The sequence below is a fragment of the Mytilus californianus genome, unplaced genomic scaffold, assembly GCF_021869535.1.
Source record: "Mytilus californianus isolate M0D057914Y unplaced genomic scaffold, xbMytCali1.0.p SCAF_10, whole genome shotgun sequence".
NCBI classification, from domain to species: domain Eukaryota; kingdom Metazoa; phylum Mollusca; class Bivalvia; order Mytilida; family Mytilidae; genus Mytilus; species Mytilus californianus.
In genome coordinates, this window is record NW_026262582.1 from 13,111,314 (window position 1) to 13,128,867 (window position 17,554).

General features: G+C 30.7%; 1 protein-coding gene across 1 annotated transcript; it reads left to right on the forward strand.

Moving 5' to 3' along the window:
- On the forward strand, positions 1 to 13,044 carry LOC127718683 (uncharacterized). Its single transcript, XM_052224738.1, has 10 exons — positions 1 to 56; positions 581 to 645; positions 2,757 to 2,922; positions 5,715 to 5,797; positions 6,271 to 6,339; positions 7,259 to 7,273; positions 9,380 to 9,397; positions 11,146 to 11,157; positions 12,669 to 12,776; positions 12,983 to 13,044. The coding sequence occupies exons 2-10, from the start codon at positions 591 to 593 to the stop codon at positions 13,042 to 13,044; spliced, it is 588 nt and encodes a 195-aa protein (XP_052080698.1). The 5' UTR covers positions 1 to 56; positions 581 to 590.
- Positions 13,045 to 17,554: the final 4,510 nt, after the last annotated feature.

The following is a 17,554-nucleotide window of genomic DNA, read 5'->3' on the forward strand; positions in this document are numbered from 1 at the left end:
TATAAATATAGTGTGTACAACAATGTATTCATACCACAAATAAACATAACACACAGGTTTGTAAATTTGTAAAATTGAAGTTTACAGGTGATACGACAAAAATGTCTACTTTGTGACTCTCGAATTACTATTTTGAATTGAGTTACTGACAAGGAAAAAAGGTTGAGCTTAAATAATATTCCGGTAAATGGATATTCATATAAAAAATTAGCTTTTAACATCGTTGACTTCATTTTTATTTTAATTTTTTTTTATGCTTAATCTATTTTACGAATATTTTTTTTTACGAAATGAACTAAATCGATTATTTAAATGATTTGAGAACATGCACTTTCATAAAGAAATATGTGCTTTTAAACAACGTTGATTTTATTAATTTTATTCTTTTCTTATGAATTGATTATGATTTGGAAGGGGTAGGGTAGGGTTGATAAACTTAATCGATGATAGGTGTCTATTGGCAAATTTGTAGTCAAAATATTTTTAGATGGGATTTTCATTATTTCAATTATGTTAACCTCGAATCTTTGGTATTCTTTATACCACATATTTATTTACATTTGTATTATCTTCTCTTCAGAATTGTCAACATGTTAGTGAAGGCAGCATTCAGTGTATTTATTTTTGTAATCTTTCTGGTAGCAGGTAAGTTCTTTTTAATGTTTAATTGTTGACACTTTGATTTTTGCTCATTTGTATGTTTAGGAGTTTAGTGTGGCGTCCATTTTGCTGAAATAGTATAAATTATTGTTAAGGGGGCACCTGAAGCCCGCCTCCGGGTGCAGGATTTTCTCACTGCGTTGAAGACCCATTTGCGACCTTGGTTTGATTTCCGCTCTTTGGTCGCGTTGTTGTTTTTTTGACACATTCCCCATTTTCACTTCTCTATTCTATATAACTATATGTTATGTATATAGTCCGAGTCGAAATGTTAAAGATCTAATATATTTCTTCGTCTATCCTCTCTAAAATGCAGAAAACATTTATCCCTTCTTTGTTTAAATTATTTTTCAAAAACGTGTTATTCCGCTTATACTGCTGTCTAATGTGATGGCTTAGAATTATCTCATAGCATGTATTATCTGTTCATAACTGTAGATAACGTGCATTTAACAAATGATCCAGATATAGACAGTCACATCATTTCCACATCTCACCTTAATACCTCCTCTGAACATTTGAAGGTCTCTAATATGTATAAGCTACCTACACTTCACAAACCCATCAACTATCGTTCACTTAGTTATATAGAAAACATAGTTGAAATCGACTTTTATTAATTACATAAACGGTACCAATTTTTCTGCACCAGATGCGCAATTCGACAATCAATGTCTCTTCAGTGATGCTCGAGGCCAAACAATTTGAAAATCCAAAGCTTACCAAAACGATGAAGAGCTTTAAACAAAAAAAGTATCAATAAGTATTCTACAACTAATATTTCTGTATTTTTAACGTGCTGCCTTACTATAGTGAAATAACTTTTTATTAACTTTCTTAATAAAGCACATGCAAATAGTTGAATACAATATTTTTGAAGATAACATTTTTAGCAGATATTTCATGTAAATGACGTGCTTTTCGTGATCATTTCAATTTGAATAAAATTTATGACTTGTCTACTCTCTGCACTACATGCACACTTCCGACCAGTCTAATCAAACAGGAGTTTTCTTATTCAATTAAATGATCCTTTGAAATATCTGATTGCAAAATGTGTTTGCTACAGCTCATATTAAGACTCCTTTTGTAATGAAAACGCTAGATATACTTACTTTTCTGTGTGATGAGATAATTAAAAATGACGATGAAGTTCCCTTTCGTCCCATTATACGATGCTTTTTTCCGAACTTGTTTCCTTTGCCCTTGTCTGTAGTGATGGTTTATATTGTAATAAAAGGACCCTTTGCTTTTGTTACCAAAAATAACGTAAAACCTTAAACTGTGTCATAGATACACAAACTTGGTTTTATAGTTTTGCTTTATCTGTAAAACTTTATTTCAACTGGGATATCACATCTAAATTATTAAATGTGATGTTGGTTATAGAGCCCAACAATTTAGATACGACCCATGTTAACTTATTGATGATTTAAATAGTCGTATTGTTAAAGGTTTAAAACTTAAATCTGTTGTAAGATCTTTGAATATTTGTATTATCTGAACTTATATTGATTGTCTGATAAACGAATTTATCTAAATATGTATTTCTCTACAAAACGTCATTCATCATGTCGATACCTACATTGGGGCATTGCACGATATCATGTTTTACTCAGACTGTAAGTGAAGTGTATTACACTAAATATGTTAGATGTGTGATGATATATATCTTAATCATTGTTTTACGTATTGTAATGTTGGGGCTTTTATTAGCTAACTATATTGATTGTGGTATGCTTATTTTTAAAGAATGTACGATGGCCCTTAAGTATAATTGCTAACACTCACGTTATTTGGTCTCTGGTGGATAGTTATCTTATTTGTTATCATGCCCATCTCATTATTGTTTTATACATATGCTGTTTATTCAAACGTTTTACTTCGAATAGGCACCCGATTCTGTTTCCAAGAATTTATTAAATTGGCATTTCAAGACGCTGGGATAAACTGTTTTGTCATAACTTTAAATAACGAATCATGAAATAATTTTAAAGAGATAGCATAATGATGAAGCCAAACAGTTACTTTAAGTTGTTACACATATTATGTATTTGAATACATCACACAAACATGCTTACCATTCTTTTTTTCAGTAAATGCATTGTGTAGCCACCCATGTTCTCGAATCAATAGAGGCACTTACGTTGATGAACAAAATACATACACATTTTCATGTACAAATACATCAATTTTATCGGTAAATGGAGGAGAAGAATTAAGAGAATGTTACACAAGACTTGGAGCTTTTCTTGTAGTCAGGTAAGAAAAATTACACATAAACACTACAACACTAACTCTTTCACTTCTTACAGTACCCGTCCCTAGTTAGGGTCCTGATAATTAATAATATGAAGAATTTGATGCTAGCGGCAGATCCAAAGTAGGCTTACTACTAATATGCTTTGATTTTCTATGGTAAACATGGAATAATAGCGAGGATTACCTTTTCCATGATTAAGTTATGCTTGTTTAACATCCAGTGGCATATTATTCAATAGTATACTGGTCGAAATAAAATTAAGAATTAATAGAAAAGTAAGGTTTTGCAAAGTAAGATCGATCGGGATGAAAGGTAGTAAATTTTGACTGCCTTGTAAAATATGGCTTAGTTGGATAGAAGAATACCCTTTGCATTGCAACATGCCACATATCGACTCATATATATATATATATTTTAAAAACTCGTTTTACATGTTTTAGCGTTCAGAGAACGCGGCACTTATCCTAGACGGAACCTCATCCGATAGAACGTGATTGATCTGAACAGAAAAACGGACATCTAACAAGGGTATTACTTCCGGTTGGAAGAAGTCATGGAATTACTATTTTGTTTACCATTTATGTGATACCTATGGTTTACATAATCCATATATCACGCACATGAACTTTCTGAGATTTTGTGATTTGTTTTGTTACCCTTTCACTATACATTGGATCATCGAACTATACAAACAAACAAATTTGAATCCTTCTTCAAAAACGAAACATTTATATACCTTATAAATGCGTTCTTATAATTCCATTCAATCACCAAATGAAAGCTTAGAAAGCATCATGACAGTATACAGTTTGTAAAACTAACTTATAATTCTGCAACATGTTTTATATAAATAAAGTGTTACATCATTTTTCAATTATACAAGTGTATTCCATTCAATTGTCATATGTAATGGCCGAGCAAATTGACTTGAGATACATGTAGTTTGCAATTTACCGGTTAGCTGATTTACATCAAAACTCAAGCTGTTGATTATTTGTGCAGTTCAAAATTTTCTAACAATATATGCCTGTAGATTTATATTTCCAATGAGGCTCAAACCAAAGATTTTTAAAATAGTATATATTTTTGATTGCTTCACTATTGAATTGTTAGGTACCCCTTCATAATTGATAGTTCCAATGACGTTCAGAACACCGATTTGAAAGGTTTTTGTTTAGCACTGCTTCAAAACCCAATTATCCGTTTTACGTCTCAGCGTTCATTTTCACTTGTCAGCTTAGATTATAATATGACTTTTTGTGCAAATCTCTATCAATATAATTTATTTCTTTACTATACAAATACTTTTAAACGGTATTAGCTATAACAATTGTGTTTAAACAATTGTTTGTATGGTTGATTGATTGGGTGAATTTTTATTCGGAGTAGGGGCGGGGATGTTAAAGTTTCTTTTGTGAGTTATGTTGTTTGTTAAACGGTTATTAAAAAATAAATGTTTTTTTCTATACTGACTTTATTGTAAGTTATTCTATTGTTTGAGTTAATAGGTTGCAATTAAGATGGGCAGTACTGTTGAAATCTTAAAAAGATGTTTGGAAAATTGCATTTTCCTGTGCCTGATCTTATTCAAAATCAGTGTCTGTGATTTTATTTTTTTCATATCTTAATGTCTCTTTATCCTTTTTATGTCGACTTTGACGACTATGTTTGAACTTAGCATACGTTATATAGTATATAGTATATATTATGAACGCTATATGAGTACTATTTTTTTGCATTTCGATTGGCTTTTATTGTTTAGATTTGAAATTAATGGGATATGGTAAAAATGCCCTAGCCCGACTATCCGCTCAATTTCAAGTGAAATTGGTTTATGCAATCTTAGGCCACCATACGACAATAACAATATCGTGTGATCAGTTATAATACAACATGTGGCACACTTATAACATGTCTAACGAGCAGTGCATTGGTCTGATTTATGAACAAAAATACAATTATTTTTTTAAGGGTAGGCAGCCACTAAGAATTATTGGTTCCCTGATATTGACAGGCTTATAATAATGTGGCAGGATTAAACATGTTTAAAGGCTGTCTCATCTGTTTTCTAACTCAAATTTCACATTTCATCTTTCTCAAAGCATTCTTCATGCTATGCCACACAGACAGGTCCGCATGCTTTATGAATTAACTATTTTTATATTTGTTCTCTCAGAAAAACCCTTACTTACGTTTTTTGTGTTTTTTTAGTATTATTTTTTATTATTTTATTTTACAATGGTACTAACACGTATGTATTAATTCATCCACATATTAAAATCATATAAAAACTGAAAATAACACTTTATAAATTTCGTGAATCCGCTTTTCTGGATATTGCTTAAGGATGTTCTTAGGTGAGGTTTTAGAATTTGTGTCAGATGTTCGGACTCCTTGGTGTTTTTCCATACGACACAAGGTAAAACATTTTGCCTCATAACATCCATTTATGTTTTCATATAAGACTTAATAGCTCATAAAAGGTCATTTAACAAAATTTAAGCGGATTCTTGATTTTTTTTTCTTGATTTGAGACCCAAATAATACCAATGCAAATATAAGGTAAAAGTCCGAGTCAGCCTTTTCCCGCCATATATTATAAATCAAAAATCTCGAAAAGGAGCCCCATGACCTATCAATATTTTAGCTTATTTTGATCCTTAACTAATACTCTTCAAACTTAGAATATCAATTTTAAATTCTTAATCTATTTAATTTCACCTCAGATCACCTAAGTACAACCTTAAAGCAGTCATCATAATAATTCCATTCATCAATATTATTTTTACAGGAATGGAAATAGATACAGATGCGTTAAACACACCCTATATGACCGTACTGCTCGAATAATATTTGTTTATGTAACACCTTACAGTAAGTAAACCTAATGAATTAGAGGCTACAGTTTATATATGTTCAAATCTCAAGATACAAATCAAGGTAAAAATAAAACTAAAAGGAAGTATACATTTCACAAGAAACTAGACCGATTGCGTCGACACGACACGGTAAGGATGTCCGTCTATATATGCATTATCCAATCCACCGTCAGTCAAAATTTCAAAATCGTTAATTTGTAAATCCGACGACCATTTTGGATCCCAAAGATGTGACATTGCGTAAACATGTCGCCAGTGAGTCGGAATATAAGTATATCGTTACGGTGAACCAATTCGTGATGGTGACTGTTTACAATGACCGAATTAAAGAATGATACAACGAGTAAACTCAACAGTACAAGAAACTTTTTATTTGTTATTTCATTATCAATGTTAAAATTTGTTATTATTATCGACTGATATAAGATAAAAAAAAATATAGTTCACTTCTTAAACTTCTACTTACAGGAACGTTTTTAACAGAACCATCAATTTGTGATGTTTGTTCAGGAACATTTACATCAGCTTTATTTGTCGGTATGTATTTATGTAACATTGGGCACGCGCGTGACGGCACAATCAAAAATGAAACGTCAGTTGTTTTTGCAGAAACGATAGAGGTTGAAATTGACATTTGGGTGGTGGTGGCTGCAAAGAAATTTAATAATTCATTCTAAATGGTACTTTACATGTATCAATTAATATTTTAGTCATTAAACGAATGGATTTATAAATTTTGGCTTTGTCACTTCAAACTGGCTGCCATTCAAAAGTATTTTATAGGTTCACTTCAAATTCTGAATCGAAATAATTTTTTCATGCCATATTCTTTGGGTATGTTTTATAAACATTTTACATCTGTCCGACACTCGGTGTACAATACATGTTGACAAATATAATGCCTGTTAAAATGAGTATAGAGCATGTCATGAACGAATCATTTATTTAACAAAACAGACTACAGCATGTTAAATATTGGAATCAGTTTTGTTTTTGTGAATATTTCGTAAATGAGACCGTGTTGAGTCCTAACGTTTTATTTTGTCAGTATACCTCGTACTTGGTGATTATAAAACATCCAAGTTTTTTTTACTTACACCGTCTAACACATCAATTATATTTTCATTTCTTGATCATATTGCTATTGTTTGATAACATTGAACTAATCTAGTGCGAACAATTTGACTACATAACTAAGGCACGTTGTATTTCAAAAATGTTTACCTGCATGTGTTTAAAAATATTCGTACGCTGATATACATCTGGTGATTCCAAATCAAATTAAACTAAGGGTTTTTAAATACTGAATTGAATGTAGATAAAATACGTCGATTTAGTATGTTGTGCCTTATAATTGAAGTAATAGGCAATTGCAATATCTAAGATTCTAAAATTGTAATAAAGAATCGCATGTATGTTTACCTTTTTAATCATACAATTCTCTTTCTTTCAACAGCTAGAGGACAAAATTGTAAGTATAAAGTTTTATTTGAACTTTAACTTTAATATTTTGAAAAGAAATACGTTTTGAATGTCATATCATTAACAAATGAATTCCATCAGTCACTTCGTTCAGTTTTTTGACATTCTCGGCGTATCTTTACAACAAATCGTTAGATTAACAATAATCTGTGCCCTTATGTTTTAATCACTTCAAAACAGGGGTCCAATAATAAGCTATGTACAGCATTCCCACATAAAGAATTTTTTTCTCAATATCACATCACTTTCAGTTCATTGACAAATCATAAAATGTCACAACCGATTTCAAAAGCTTTTCTTCTGGGTAAAATATAGTTTTCTACTTCAAGTATTTGTATTGTTTAAACTTACAAGTACTTTCATACATGCATGTGGCGGATATTTTGAAAATATATGTGTTTCTCATTAATCTAACGCATATTAATGAAATTTATCTGCTATTATAAACCTGTATGAAGCTCCTATTTTCTTAATGTAAATCGTGTCTTTTTGTCTTTAAATGCAATACATTGTAAGTAGTTCCTAAAAGTTAAAGAATAACTTCCAGATAATATATTAAGCAAATCTTTAATTAGACAAGCGCCGTACTATGTGAGGTCCTGCCACGATATCGGTCTAGTATTAACTGCGACTACATACATATAGATTCTTACATTGATACCAGTGGATTATCGGATTTATCCAATCAAGATAGTTAAATTATCAATTTTAAAGTCCGAGCCTCGGCGAGGACTTTAAAATTTATAATTTAACTATTGAGATTGTATAAATCTTATAATCCACGAGTAACTATGTAAGAATCTGTTTTTCTTTAATGATTAAAAAATAAATTTTTATATTTTGTTTAACGAAAATCCCCTTCGAGTGCCTTCCACATTCCATGAAGTTGTCAATTTCATTAACACCTGTTGCCATATTTTGATTCATCTAGTGTGCTGATAAAGGTTATGACCCTTAAAATCATCCAATCATCTTCTGAGATCACCGGCAACCACACGTTGATTAAATTTTTTATACAATGGGTTCAGAAAGGGATAAATTTCCATAGAATTAGAGAAAAAATATTATCAAACAAATAAATAAAGAATTAAAGGCAATTGGGCCCGAGTAGAACAAATCGTGATTGAAATTCATACCCAATTAACAACATAAAAATTATTCTTCATGCAGTTATAGCACGTGAAATTTTAATAAGATTGAGACCAGGAGTGGAGATACTTATAAAACGTTGCTTCTTTATTTTTATATTTTAAATGAGATCTTTCTGTATCAAATTTTACACATAGAAACTATTAAAGATTGACATAGATTGTAATCGAAATGTGTATGTCTAATTATATGTATAATTACTTCAAAAGATTGCAAAAACTAATGACATAGTATGCTTGCATAATCGACAATTATGTTACGACAAAAATAATTCTTAACACAATTGTCTAGGTTAAAGGGGCTTGCATAATAGAGACAAAAGACATCAAAGTGATATTCAAACTCATAAGTCAAAAACAAACTGATAATTCATTGCAAAAAAAAGGAAAAGGACCAAACAACACAAAGCACAAAACACAAAACACAACATAGAAAACAAATACTGAGCAACACGAATACCACATAAACCTGCACCTTAATTAAGTTTAAATATTGAGGATGCATCAATATCAATTATTTTGACACGAACAAATCGTTATGATTGTCAGAATAAGCAGACCACAATGGCCATATTCTTTACCTTATCCACCTTCAAGAAGCTGTTAAAATATACCTTTCAAAGAGACATTTCACTAATACGAAGGTTGAAATTTAGTTGAAACTTAGAAACGAGTCTTGTGTTGACGAAACACGAGTCTGGCGTACATAATTTTAATACAGGTATCTATGATGAGTTTATTTACATTGTGTAGTACCAGCTTTCATCCAATTACGCATCGACTTCATAATAATACATAAATTCTATCTATATTACATATTCAGACACTTAATTGGATACCTGTATAACAATATCTTTGACAGTCTTGTTTATCATCAATTACTAACACAACGACTGGTTTGTCGCATATTTATGGTAATAACAAATATGAACTTTTATTTTTAACAGATCAGAGAGCGAAATTACGTAAGTAAAACAAGTTAATTGATAAAACAAAATTTACATGATTAGACATATCATATTACATAACATGTCTGGTTAAACAATAGAAAATTAAAAGTATACAAAGAGTACATTAATATGACTTAATTTCTATATGATATATTCCGTTTATTTGAAAATGAGGACGTGGCATGATTGTCAATGAGACAACTGTAAACCAGATAATGCACACGAGTTTGGATGCAACATTTTCATCTATTTTTATTTAATAATGTTTCTTTGAAGTTGTCTTTAGAAAAAAAAGTACTAGTACTTAGATACCTATTTGGATGTTTGAAAAATAATTTTATTCATTTCTTATTATAATGATATTCCCCTTTGATGTGTATGTGGGGAAAAGGTTAGACGTGTAGAAACATGTTAGGCGTAATACAAACAGAGGATGACACATATTAGAATCTACAGGATAATATAGATACGTCAAAACATACGAATATTAAATGATACAAGCAATAGAAAAAGTAAAAATTTGGATAGCTCTCAACCAAAATTAGAATGATAAAAAGTATAACAAAAATACCTAACTCCTAGGCAAACTAAAATAGGGAAGGTCCATAAAAACTGATAAAATCAAACGCTTACAGCCAGCGGAACAAGTAAAACCACGTGATATCAGAGTTGTAAAATTTGAAGCGGAAGAGTATATACATACGTTTGTAGCATTTACAATGTAAGTGGTTATGAAAAGGATCCAGGTTTTTTAAAATCATTTATTGTCTAAAACTACTAATAATGCAGGCATGTTAATGTTGCAAAAACATTTATGTTCTCTCGAAGTTATATTTCGAGCTGATTTTTTTTAACTTCAAGAACGAAATAATTACTTGCGGAAATATATAACTCTTTGTAAGCCATCATCAGTACGAATGATTTCATTGCATGGTTTTTATTAAAATGTTCTTATTGTAATGAAAATGGGAAATTCCTTCCTCAAATCATTTCAAAATTTTGTGTTACTTTTATAACATATATGCAGAAGGTATTACCGATCATATGTATATATTTTTCAAATTCATGGAAACTTTAACAAACAACGTTAATAAGGTATAACCATATAGAGTCTAGAACTGCGTTTGAGATATTTTGACCTCGAGTATTAAAAAAGCAGGAGACATTTATCGTCGTTATGTGCATTTGAGCAATTAAATGTGCACCGTTTATATTAATACCTTGACCCTGCATTTTGTAAGAATTATTTGTATGTTTGTTTTTAATATTGTTAGTCATTTGTGATGTATGTTTACACACTTTTGGCTGCTAGATCCAAATTATTGTCACATTTACTTATTATGTCTGTTTAGGTTGCTTACCTAATTTTGTCAATATAACGGAACTATGAAAAACTTTCATACAGGTTGGAGGTTAAGTTAGCTATAAAACCAGGTTTAACCCACCATTTTCCTCGAAAAATCCCTGTACCAAGTCAAGAATGTAATAGTTGTTTTTCACTTGATCCGTTGTTTGATAACGTGTGATTTTGTCGGTTTTTTAGACTTCCCCTTTTTCAATATACCATGGATTTCGGTATTTTTGTTATATTTTTTACTGTCAGTAAACATGCTGAACGAAACAGAGATGTTGGTAAATTTCAGAAATCATTATCTGTAGAAGTTAATAGTGTGTAATTGAATATTTGAATCAGTAGTTCGAAATTGTTCACTACTTTTTTTTTGTTAGCATTTAAAACTTGTTTTTCTTTTTCTTTGAAACAGTGACTCCTCCACGTAAGTAATTTTTCAATATATTTTATTATGACATTAATATAAATGTGGTGACAAATCAATTAAACAGCAACCTAACTATTCAATAAAACAATGAAGTCTATAGGTCAGAATACAAATTACGTACGCTATCGTGAATTCCCATTTCAAATGCTTCACACTATCTCTGAATGAGGGAAAGGCAAACATAGCTGAAAAAAATTGTAGTAATATTCTACTTTCTAGTCAATCAAAGCAATGTGTAGGAAGCAAGGAATGAACGTCTGGTGTACTAAATCTGAAGCCTGGTTGTTTTGAGTATTTTTTTTTTATAATATGAAAATTACAAAAAAAGAGGTATGATTGCCAATGGAACAATAATATATACTCCCGGTACCAAAAAAACGTGGACGTTAAGCCAATGTAGGTCACTTTAAGATCTTAGAAAAAAGTTGTTTTATATTTGGAATGAAATTCTGTAGGGTTGGTAAGAAAAATCTATAAAAAGTCTATTAATTTTGTAAAATATTCGGTTGTTGAAATAATTTTACATTTGTTAAATGAAAACAAATGTTTTCTGTTGTGACCAGTTTCAAATATATAAGAATTTTTCGACCTAAGATGGATTTTGGCTATTATTTTTAGGTCGTGTTTGATCATTATTCTCTTCAAATTTTTCAGTTCTTATATATTCTTGGCTCTCAAATGTGATGACTAGTTTTACATATATAAGCATTTTTCGACCTTAGATTGATTTTGGCTATTATTTTTAGGTCGTGTTTGATCATTATGCTCTTCAAATGTTTCAGCTCTTATATATTCTTGGCTCTCAAATGTGATGACAAGTTTCACATATATAAGGATTTTTCGACCTTAGATTGATTTTGGCTATTATTTTTAGGTCGTGTTTGATCATTATGCTCTTCAAATGTTTCAGCTCTTATATATTCTTGGCTCTCAAATGTTCTACTTTGAGCGTTACTGGTGAAAGGTGACACATGAAATTTATAATAGGTTGTTTACATTTTTTTTCGTCACATTCATATGATAAAATATGTCACTGGTGTTCAATTGCATTTGATTTGTGCAGACAAACATTAAGCCTGGATTTAAATCGACATTCATTTGTTTGTTGAAATAAAGGTTATATATTGAAACCTTCGATATCGATAGTAAAAAGGCATTTTTAACAACTCAACAGTTAGAACACATTAAAGTGCAAGTAGATCTTTCGATGATAACAAATCACTATGAAAAATATGAGACAGATAAACTTATACAACATGAAAATAATGCATTATTATTGTCCTTCAGTAAACAAGATGTTCGACACAGGTTGAGCTGAAATTATATAAATAAATGAAAAAACAATCTTCTTCAGAATTGACGTCACACATCGACGGAAATTATCAGTTAAAAGTTTAAACGGCTTTTAATGTTAGGAAATTGAATACCAATTTCATTCGAACATTAGAATATATCATATCACGTTTTATTGAAAATTCCAGGATTTAGTTTAATATTTCACATTGTAGCTTTAGGATGTAACAGACCGCCACTCTGTCCTATAACCGACTACGCAAATGACAGACCATGTACTGGATGTGAACCACAGGAGGATGATGGATTAGGATGCTCAAGATGTAAAACATGTAAACGGCGATACAATTAAAAAACATGAAATCTTGATAATTTTTGTTTATACTTTTCGGATCGTTTATTTCTCTTGTTAACCTGTTCTTCCGAAATTGCCTTACTTTCAGTCTTTACATAAAAGAAGGTTTGTGGATCAAGAAATCTAATGAGGATTTTTGGTGGTAATGTTTCAATATTTGATTCACTCTAACAGGTCGCAGTACACTGCTTCGTAAATACATGCCAGAAACGACAACACGTGTTCTTAATGGATAACCACTATGAATCTATTCACCTGTCAATGAATATTAACGACTTATTGTGCAGACGAAAAACACGTTCTGCATTATCCCCCTTGTATCTTTGATGACTTTTCATCATTGAACTTTTACTTGTCTTCAACATGTACTGAACAACTTGTGGAACAGGATCTGCTAACGCTTCAAATTTTCATATACGCCCTAATGTAATTAACGTTTAGACAATCTGCGTTGTTGTCGGATTCGTTTTTCACGATGTTTGTTTCAATGTGATGTGTGAACTTTGTTTTTCTTTTTTTCGCATTTTATTACATGAACTGTCTTTTTTCATGAGACGATTTTGTATGTTCCCATGGACCCTACTATTTTTGCAGGTAATTTTTTTTTATCTGTAACTGACCTTCCATGATATTTTTTGTGCTCTGTTTAACCATTTCTAATTGCAACATGTTGGCTTTCTGTTTTATAATACGATCAACTACTATATATAAAGTGTTTATTTGTTTTAGATTTCAATTGTTTTTATTTCAAATATTCGTGTAGAATGTGTAAAAAAATAAGCAACTGTACAAAATACACGAAAACACTCATCTGGTGGTCCAAATCATTTTAACAAGCTATTTCCGAAAAGTTCCCCTAATATTGTATAATGCAAACACATCAACAATTTCCAAATTTATTAATTAAAACACTAATGTTCTATTTCTAACGGTTATTTGAAAAGTTACCTGTCCAAATTGAAATTATATAAATAAACATATGAACACATCTAATGAAACTTGTTAGCATGTCATCTAAGAAAAATCATTAATAATAATTTTAAAATATATATGATTTTAAAGGGGCATAAGCTGTCAAATTAATGTTCACCGATACGACCTTAATTCTCATATTTGATTTATAACATACTAAAACGTTCATTCAAATTACAAAAAGTACAAAAGAAACACCTAATAATGCATGGGCTTGTTATAATGTATCAGCATTTCGTGCGTATTTAAGACTAATCGCCATCTAATTATCCATCGAGATGACCTCCGAAGACAACCGACGGTCATAAAAAATAAAAAAAAAAATAAATAGACAATAAAGCACGTGCAATTGTATAAGGATTTTTTTTTAGGTCTGTTTGATTTCATGGTATAGAATAAAAAAAATTTTGTGGTCTGGACTAGTCAAAGAAATTGTTGTTCCAGTTGTCTCCATTGTTTCACTTTTCAATATTGACATTCTTTTCTTGTTAATGAATGAACCACTTACTGTAACACTTGCTTGGCCATCTCCAGTAAAGGCTAAATTAAAGGTTGCATGAAAACAGATTCAAGTGAAGTTGAATTATTTACTTGCAAGTCCATAATACATCAGAAATGTTTTTAGCTTATTTTGACGAACTTGAACAAAACTGACTGGCAATAGCTGAATATTATGTTTATATTCTGCTTTTATAAATATTTGAAAAAAAAAATATATCTTATTTTTTTGTCTTTTTCGTCGAAAAAAAACCGCTCTATTTGTTTTTTTTTTAACACAAATGAATCCCAGTACATAGCATCGCTAGTTTAGAAGAATAAAAAGATTTAAAGAAAATATTGATGGTATTACAGTGTAGGCCTGATACATCGATTGTTCGACACCTACGTTTTCCAAATTTAAGGTCATTTTTATTGATCTGAAATGGAAAAATTTGTAGTCATCCCTTCTCATATATATCGGACGTTATCATGATTTGGCTGATGTTTTGTAATATATTTGTCACAGATAACTATGGATATTTTTCAACTGTCGTATCTTCCATATTTTCGTTTTTACCTCGATTGTGACTAAAATTGAATGTAACTTACAAACTTCTCGCTATTTAATTGAGTAGGTGTTGCTTCCCCTTCCAGAACAATTGTCTTTATCATTGTCATCGGTAAGATTCATGTTACTCGATCTCTATGGTTTTTTCTAAATAAACATAGGGGGTGTGAATGCCGATGAGAAAATTTCTATAAGAGATCAAATAAAATTATTTATATATAAAACTCTACATCATCATATGGCGTTCAACTATGAGCAAAACTCAAACTGCATAGCAAGCTATAAAAGGCCCCGACATGGCAAATGTAAAAAAGTACAAACAAGAAAAACTACCGGTAACAGATTAATGTACAAAACAATAAACGAAATACAAATCTGATATACAGCAACAAAATACAATCACTGAATTATAGGCTTCTGGTTTGCGACAGAAACACACTAACACACTCATATATATGTGTTTTGTTAAAATATACCTTTTCACTCATTTGGTCTTTTGGGAAATGCTGTTTGTGCTGTATTTAGACCCCTCTACCAAGAAATTTGTTTTGCATGCACACGTATAAAAATTGCGGTTTTTATCCTACGCAATCATAGGTTTGAACGTTGTTTTCAATTTAGACTTGTTTATATTTTTTCGTTTGGGCTTGTATTATATTTGCCTTCGGGTTTATATGATCCTTTCATTCTGTTGTGACTCTTTCCAAATTCAAGAGTCTATCCTAAATTGAGGTAAATTATATGGCCTTCCAAATACCGTTTCGATTTCTAACATCACTGAAGAGACCTTAATTGTCGAAATCCGGATATGGTGTACACATTTTTGCACCTCATGTTTGCGGTATACCATCTTATCTGCAAGTTTATTGTTTTCTGTTTGGTAATAAATTAATAATAAGATCTATTTTGTTACATCTTGTGATCCGTTTATTTGGTAATCGCCAATGGCAGTCAGCAGGGTTTAAGAACATCAGTTGTTCGACCTGATAGTCAAATGCGTTTTAAAATATACTTTTTCACTCATTTGGTCTTTTGGAAAATGTTGTTTGTGCTGTATTTAGACCCCTCAACCAAGAAATTTGTTTTGCATGCACACGTATAAAAATTGCGGTTTTTATCCAACGCAATCATAGGTTTGAACGTTGATTTCAATTTAGACTTGTAGAAAAAAAAAAATTATATATATACATAATTACTCTAAATATCAGCACAACAATGTTAAATCTGCAAATTTGCGCAAGCATATATATATATATATGGCAGTCAGCAGGGCTAAAGAACATCAGTTGTTCGACCTGCTAGTCAAATGCGTTTTGTTACAATATACTTTTTCACTTTTTTGGTCTTTTGGAAAATGTTATTTGTGCTGTATTTAGACCCCTCTACCAAGAAATTTGTTTTGCATGCACACGTATAAAAATTGCGTTTTTTTATCCAACGCAATCATAGGATTGAACGTTGTTTTCAATTTAGACTTGTATATATATATATATTATATATATATATTATAATAGGATCCAACCCTCCCTAACATTGGACAATATGCCAAGAGCACAACATAAAAAAAGTACAAAAATCAGTTCAAAAAGCCTTGACCAATCAGATCGACAATAAAAAGAAAACAACTATGACTCAAAGTACCAATATGAGAGTACCTGCAGATACTGAAAGTTTTTTGAAAGATAAATAAAAATGAGAATGGAAACGGGGAATGTGTCAAAGTGACAACAACCCGACCAAAGAGCAGAACACAGCCCAATGCTAACAATGGGTCTTCAACACAGTGAGAAAATTCCGCAAAAGCAACTTTTATAAAGTCATGTATCAAATTGTAAAATATCAATCACTACACATCAAAAGAATTTAGTATAAATTCGTCATGAACAGCAGAGAAGACCATATTCTTGTGCAATGCAAACATATAAGTACAGAACAAATGATCATAGTCGTAGAGCAATAACTTTTAATTATGTTTTAATGTATCCCAATAATTTTCACGTTAACCAATTTTGTATGTTTAGGGTTATGCATGTTTTTGTCAATATAACGGAACATTAAACAACTGTCAAACAGATGGGCGGTTTAGCTTGCTTCAAAACCAGGTATAACCAATCATTTATTTGAGAAATGCCTGTATCAAGTAAGAAATTGACACTTTTTTTCTATTTGTTCTGTTGGTTGATATCGTTTGAGCGTTTGATATTGCCAGGTTTAATGGTCTCATCCCTTTTTGAAATTACCCTTGATCACGGTAGTTTTGGTAATACTTTTTTTAACATTTTTATTCTGCCTCATATTTATTGAAATGCTTTTGAATAATATATTTATCATTTCCTTAAGATGTTTGTTCATTTATTATTGTGAGACAACACTGGGCAAAGATATTTTGCATATCGAATAATACGGATTGAAATATAAAAACTTTTATTGTCCCAAAGATTAGAAACAATTATAACACATTTAATATCTCATAGTCTGGTTTTTATCATGTTACGATTTTCAATGTCCAAGTTTGTTTCGCACTGTCACAGAAATAACTATATCTAACGTGTTGCTCTTTTGTTACTATTTCAGTTGATTGCACTGTTAAACGATGTCATGTAAACACACAGTTTCTATTCATAGAATCCATTTATATCTCATTTCAAGCGTTCGTTTAGAAAGTTTTAAATATCAAGTAATGTACAAACAAACAACTACCAAATCGTTTCACACGCTTTTACCAG

Bases quoted from the DNA above. Each gene is read 5' to 3' on its own strand.
- LOC127718683 (XM_052224738.1), top strand. From the start codon at position 591: ATGTTAGTGAAGGCAGCATTCAGTGTATTTATTTTTGTAATCTTTCTG. The intron at 646-2,756 runs GTAAGTTCTTTT...TCTTTTTTTCAG, and splicing joins TGTAATCTTTCTGGTAGCAG to TAAATGCATTGTGTAGCCAC. The intron at 12,777-12,982 runs GTAAAACATGTA...TCACTCTAACAG, and splicing joins TGGATTAGGATGCTCAAGAT to GTCGCAGTACACTGCTTCGT.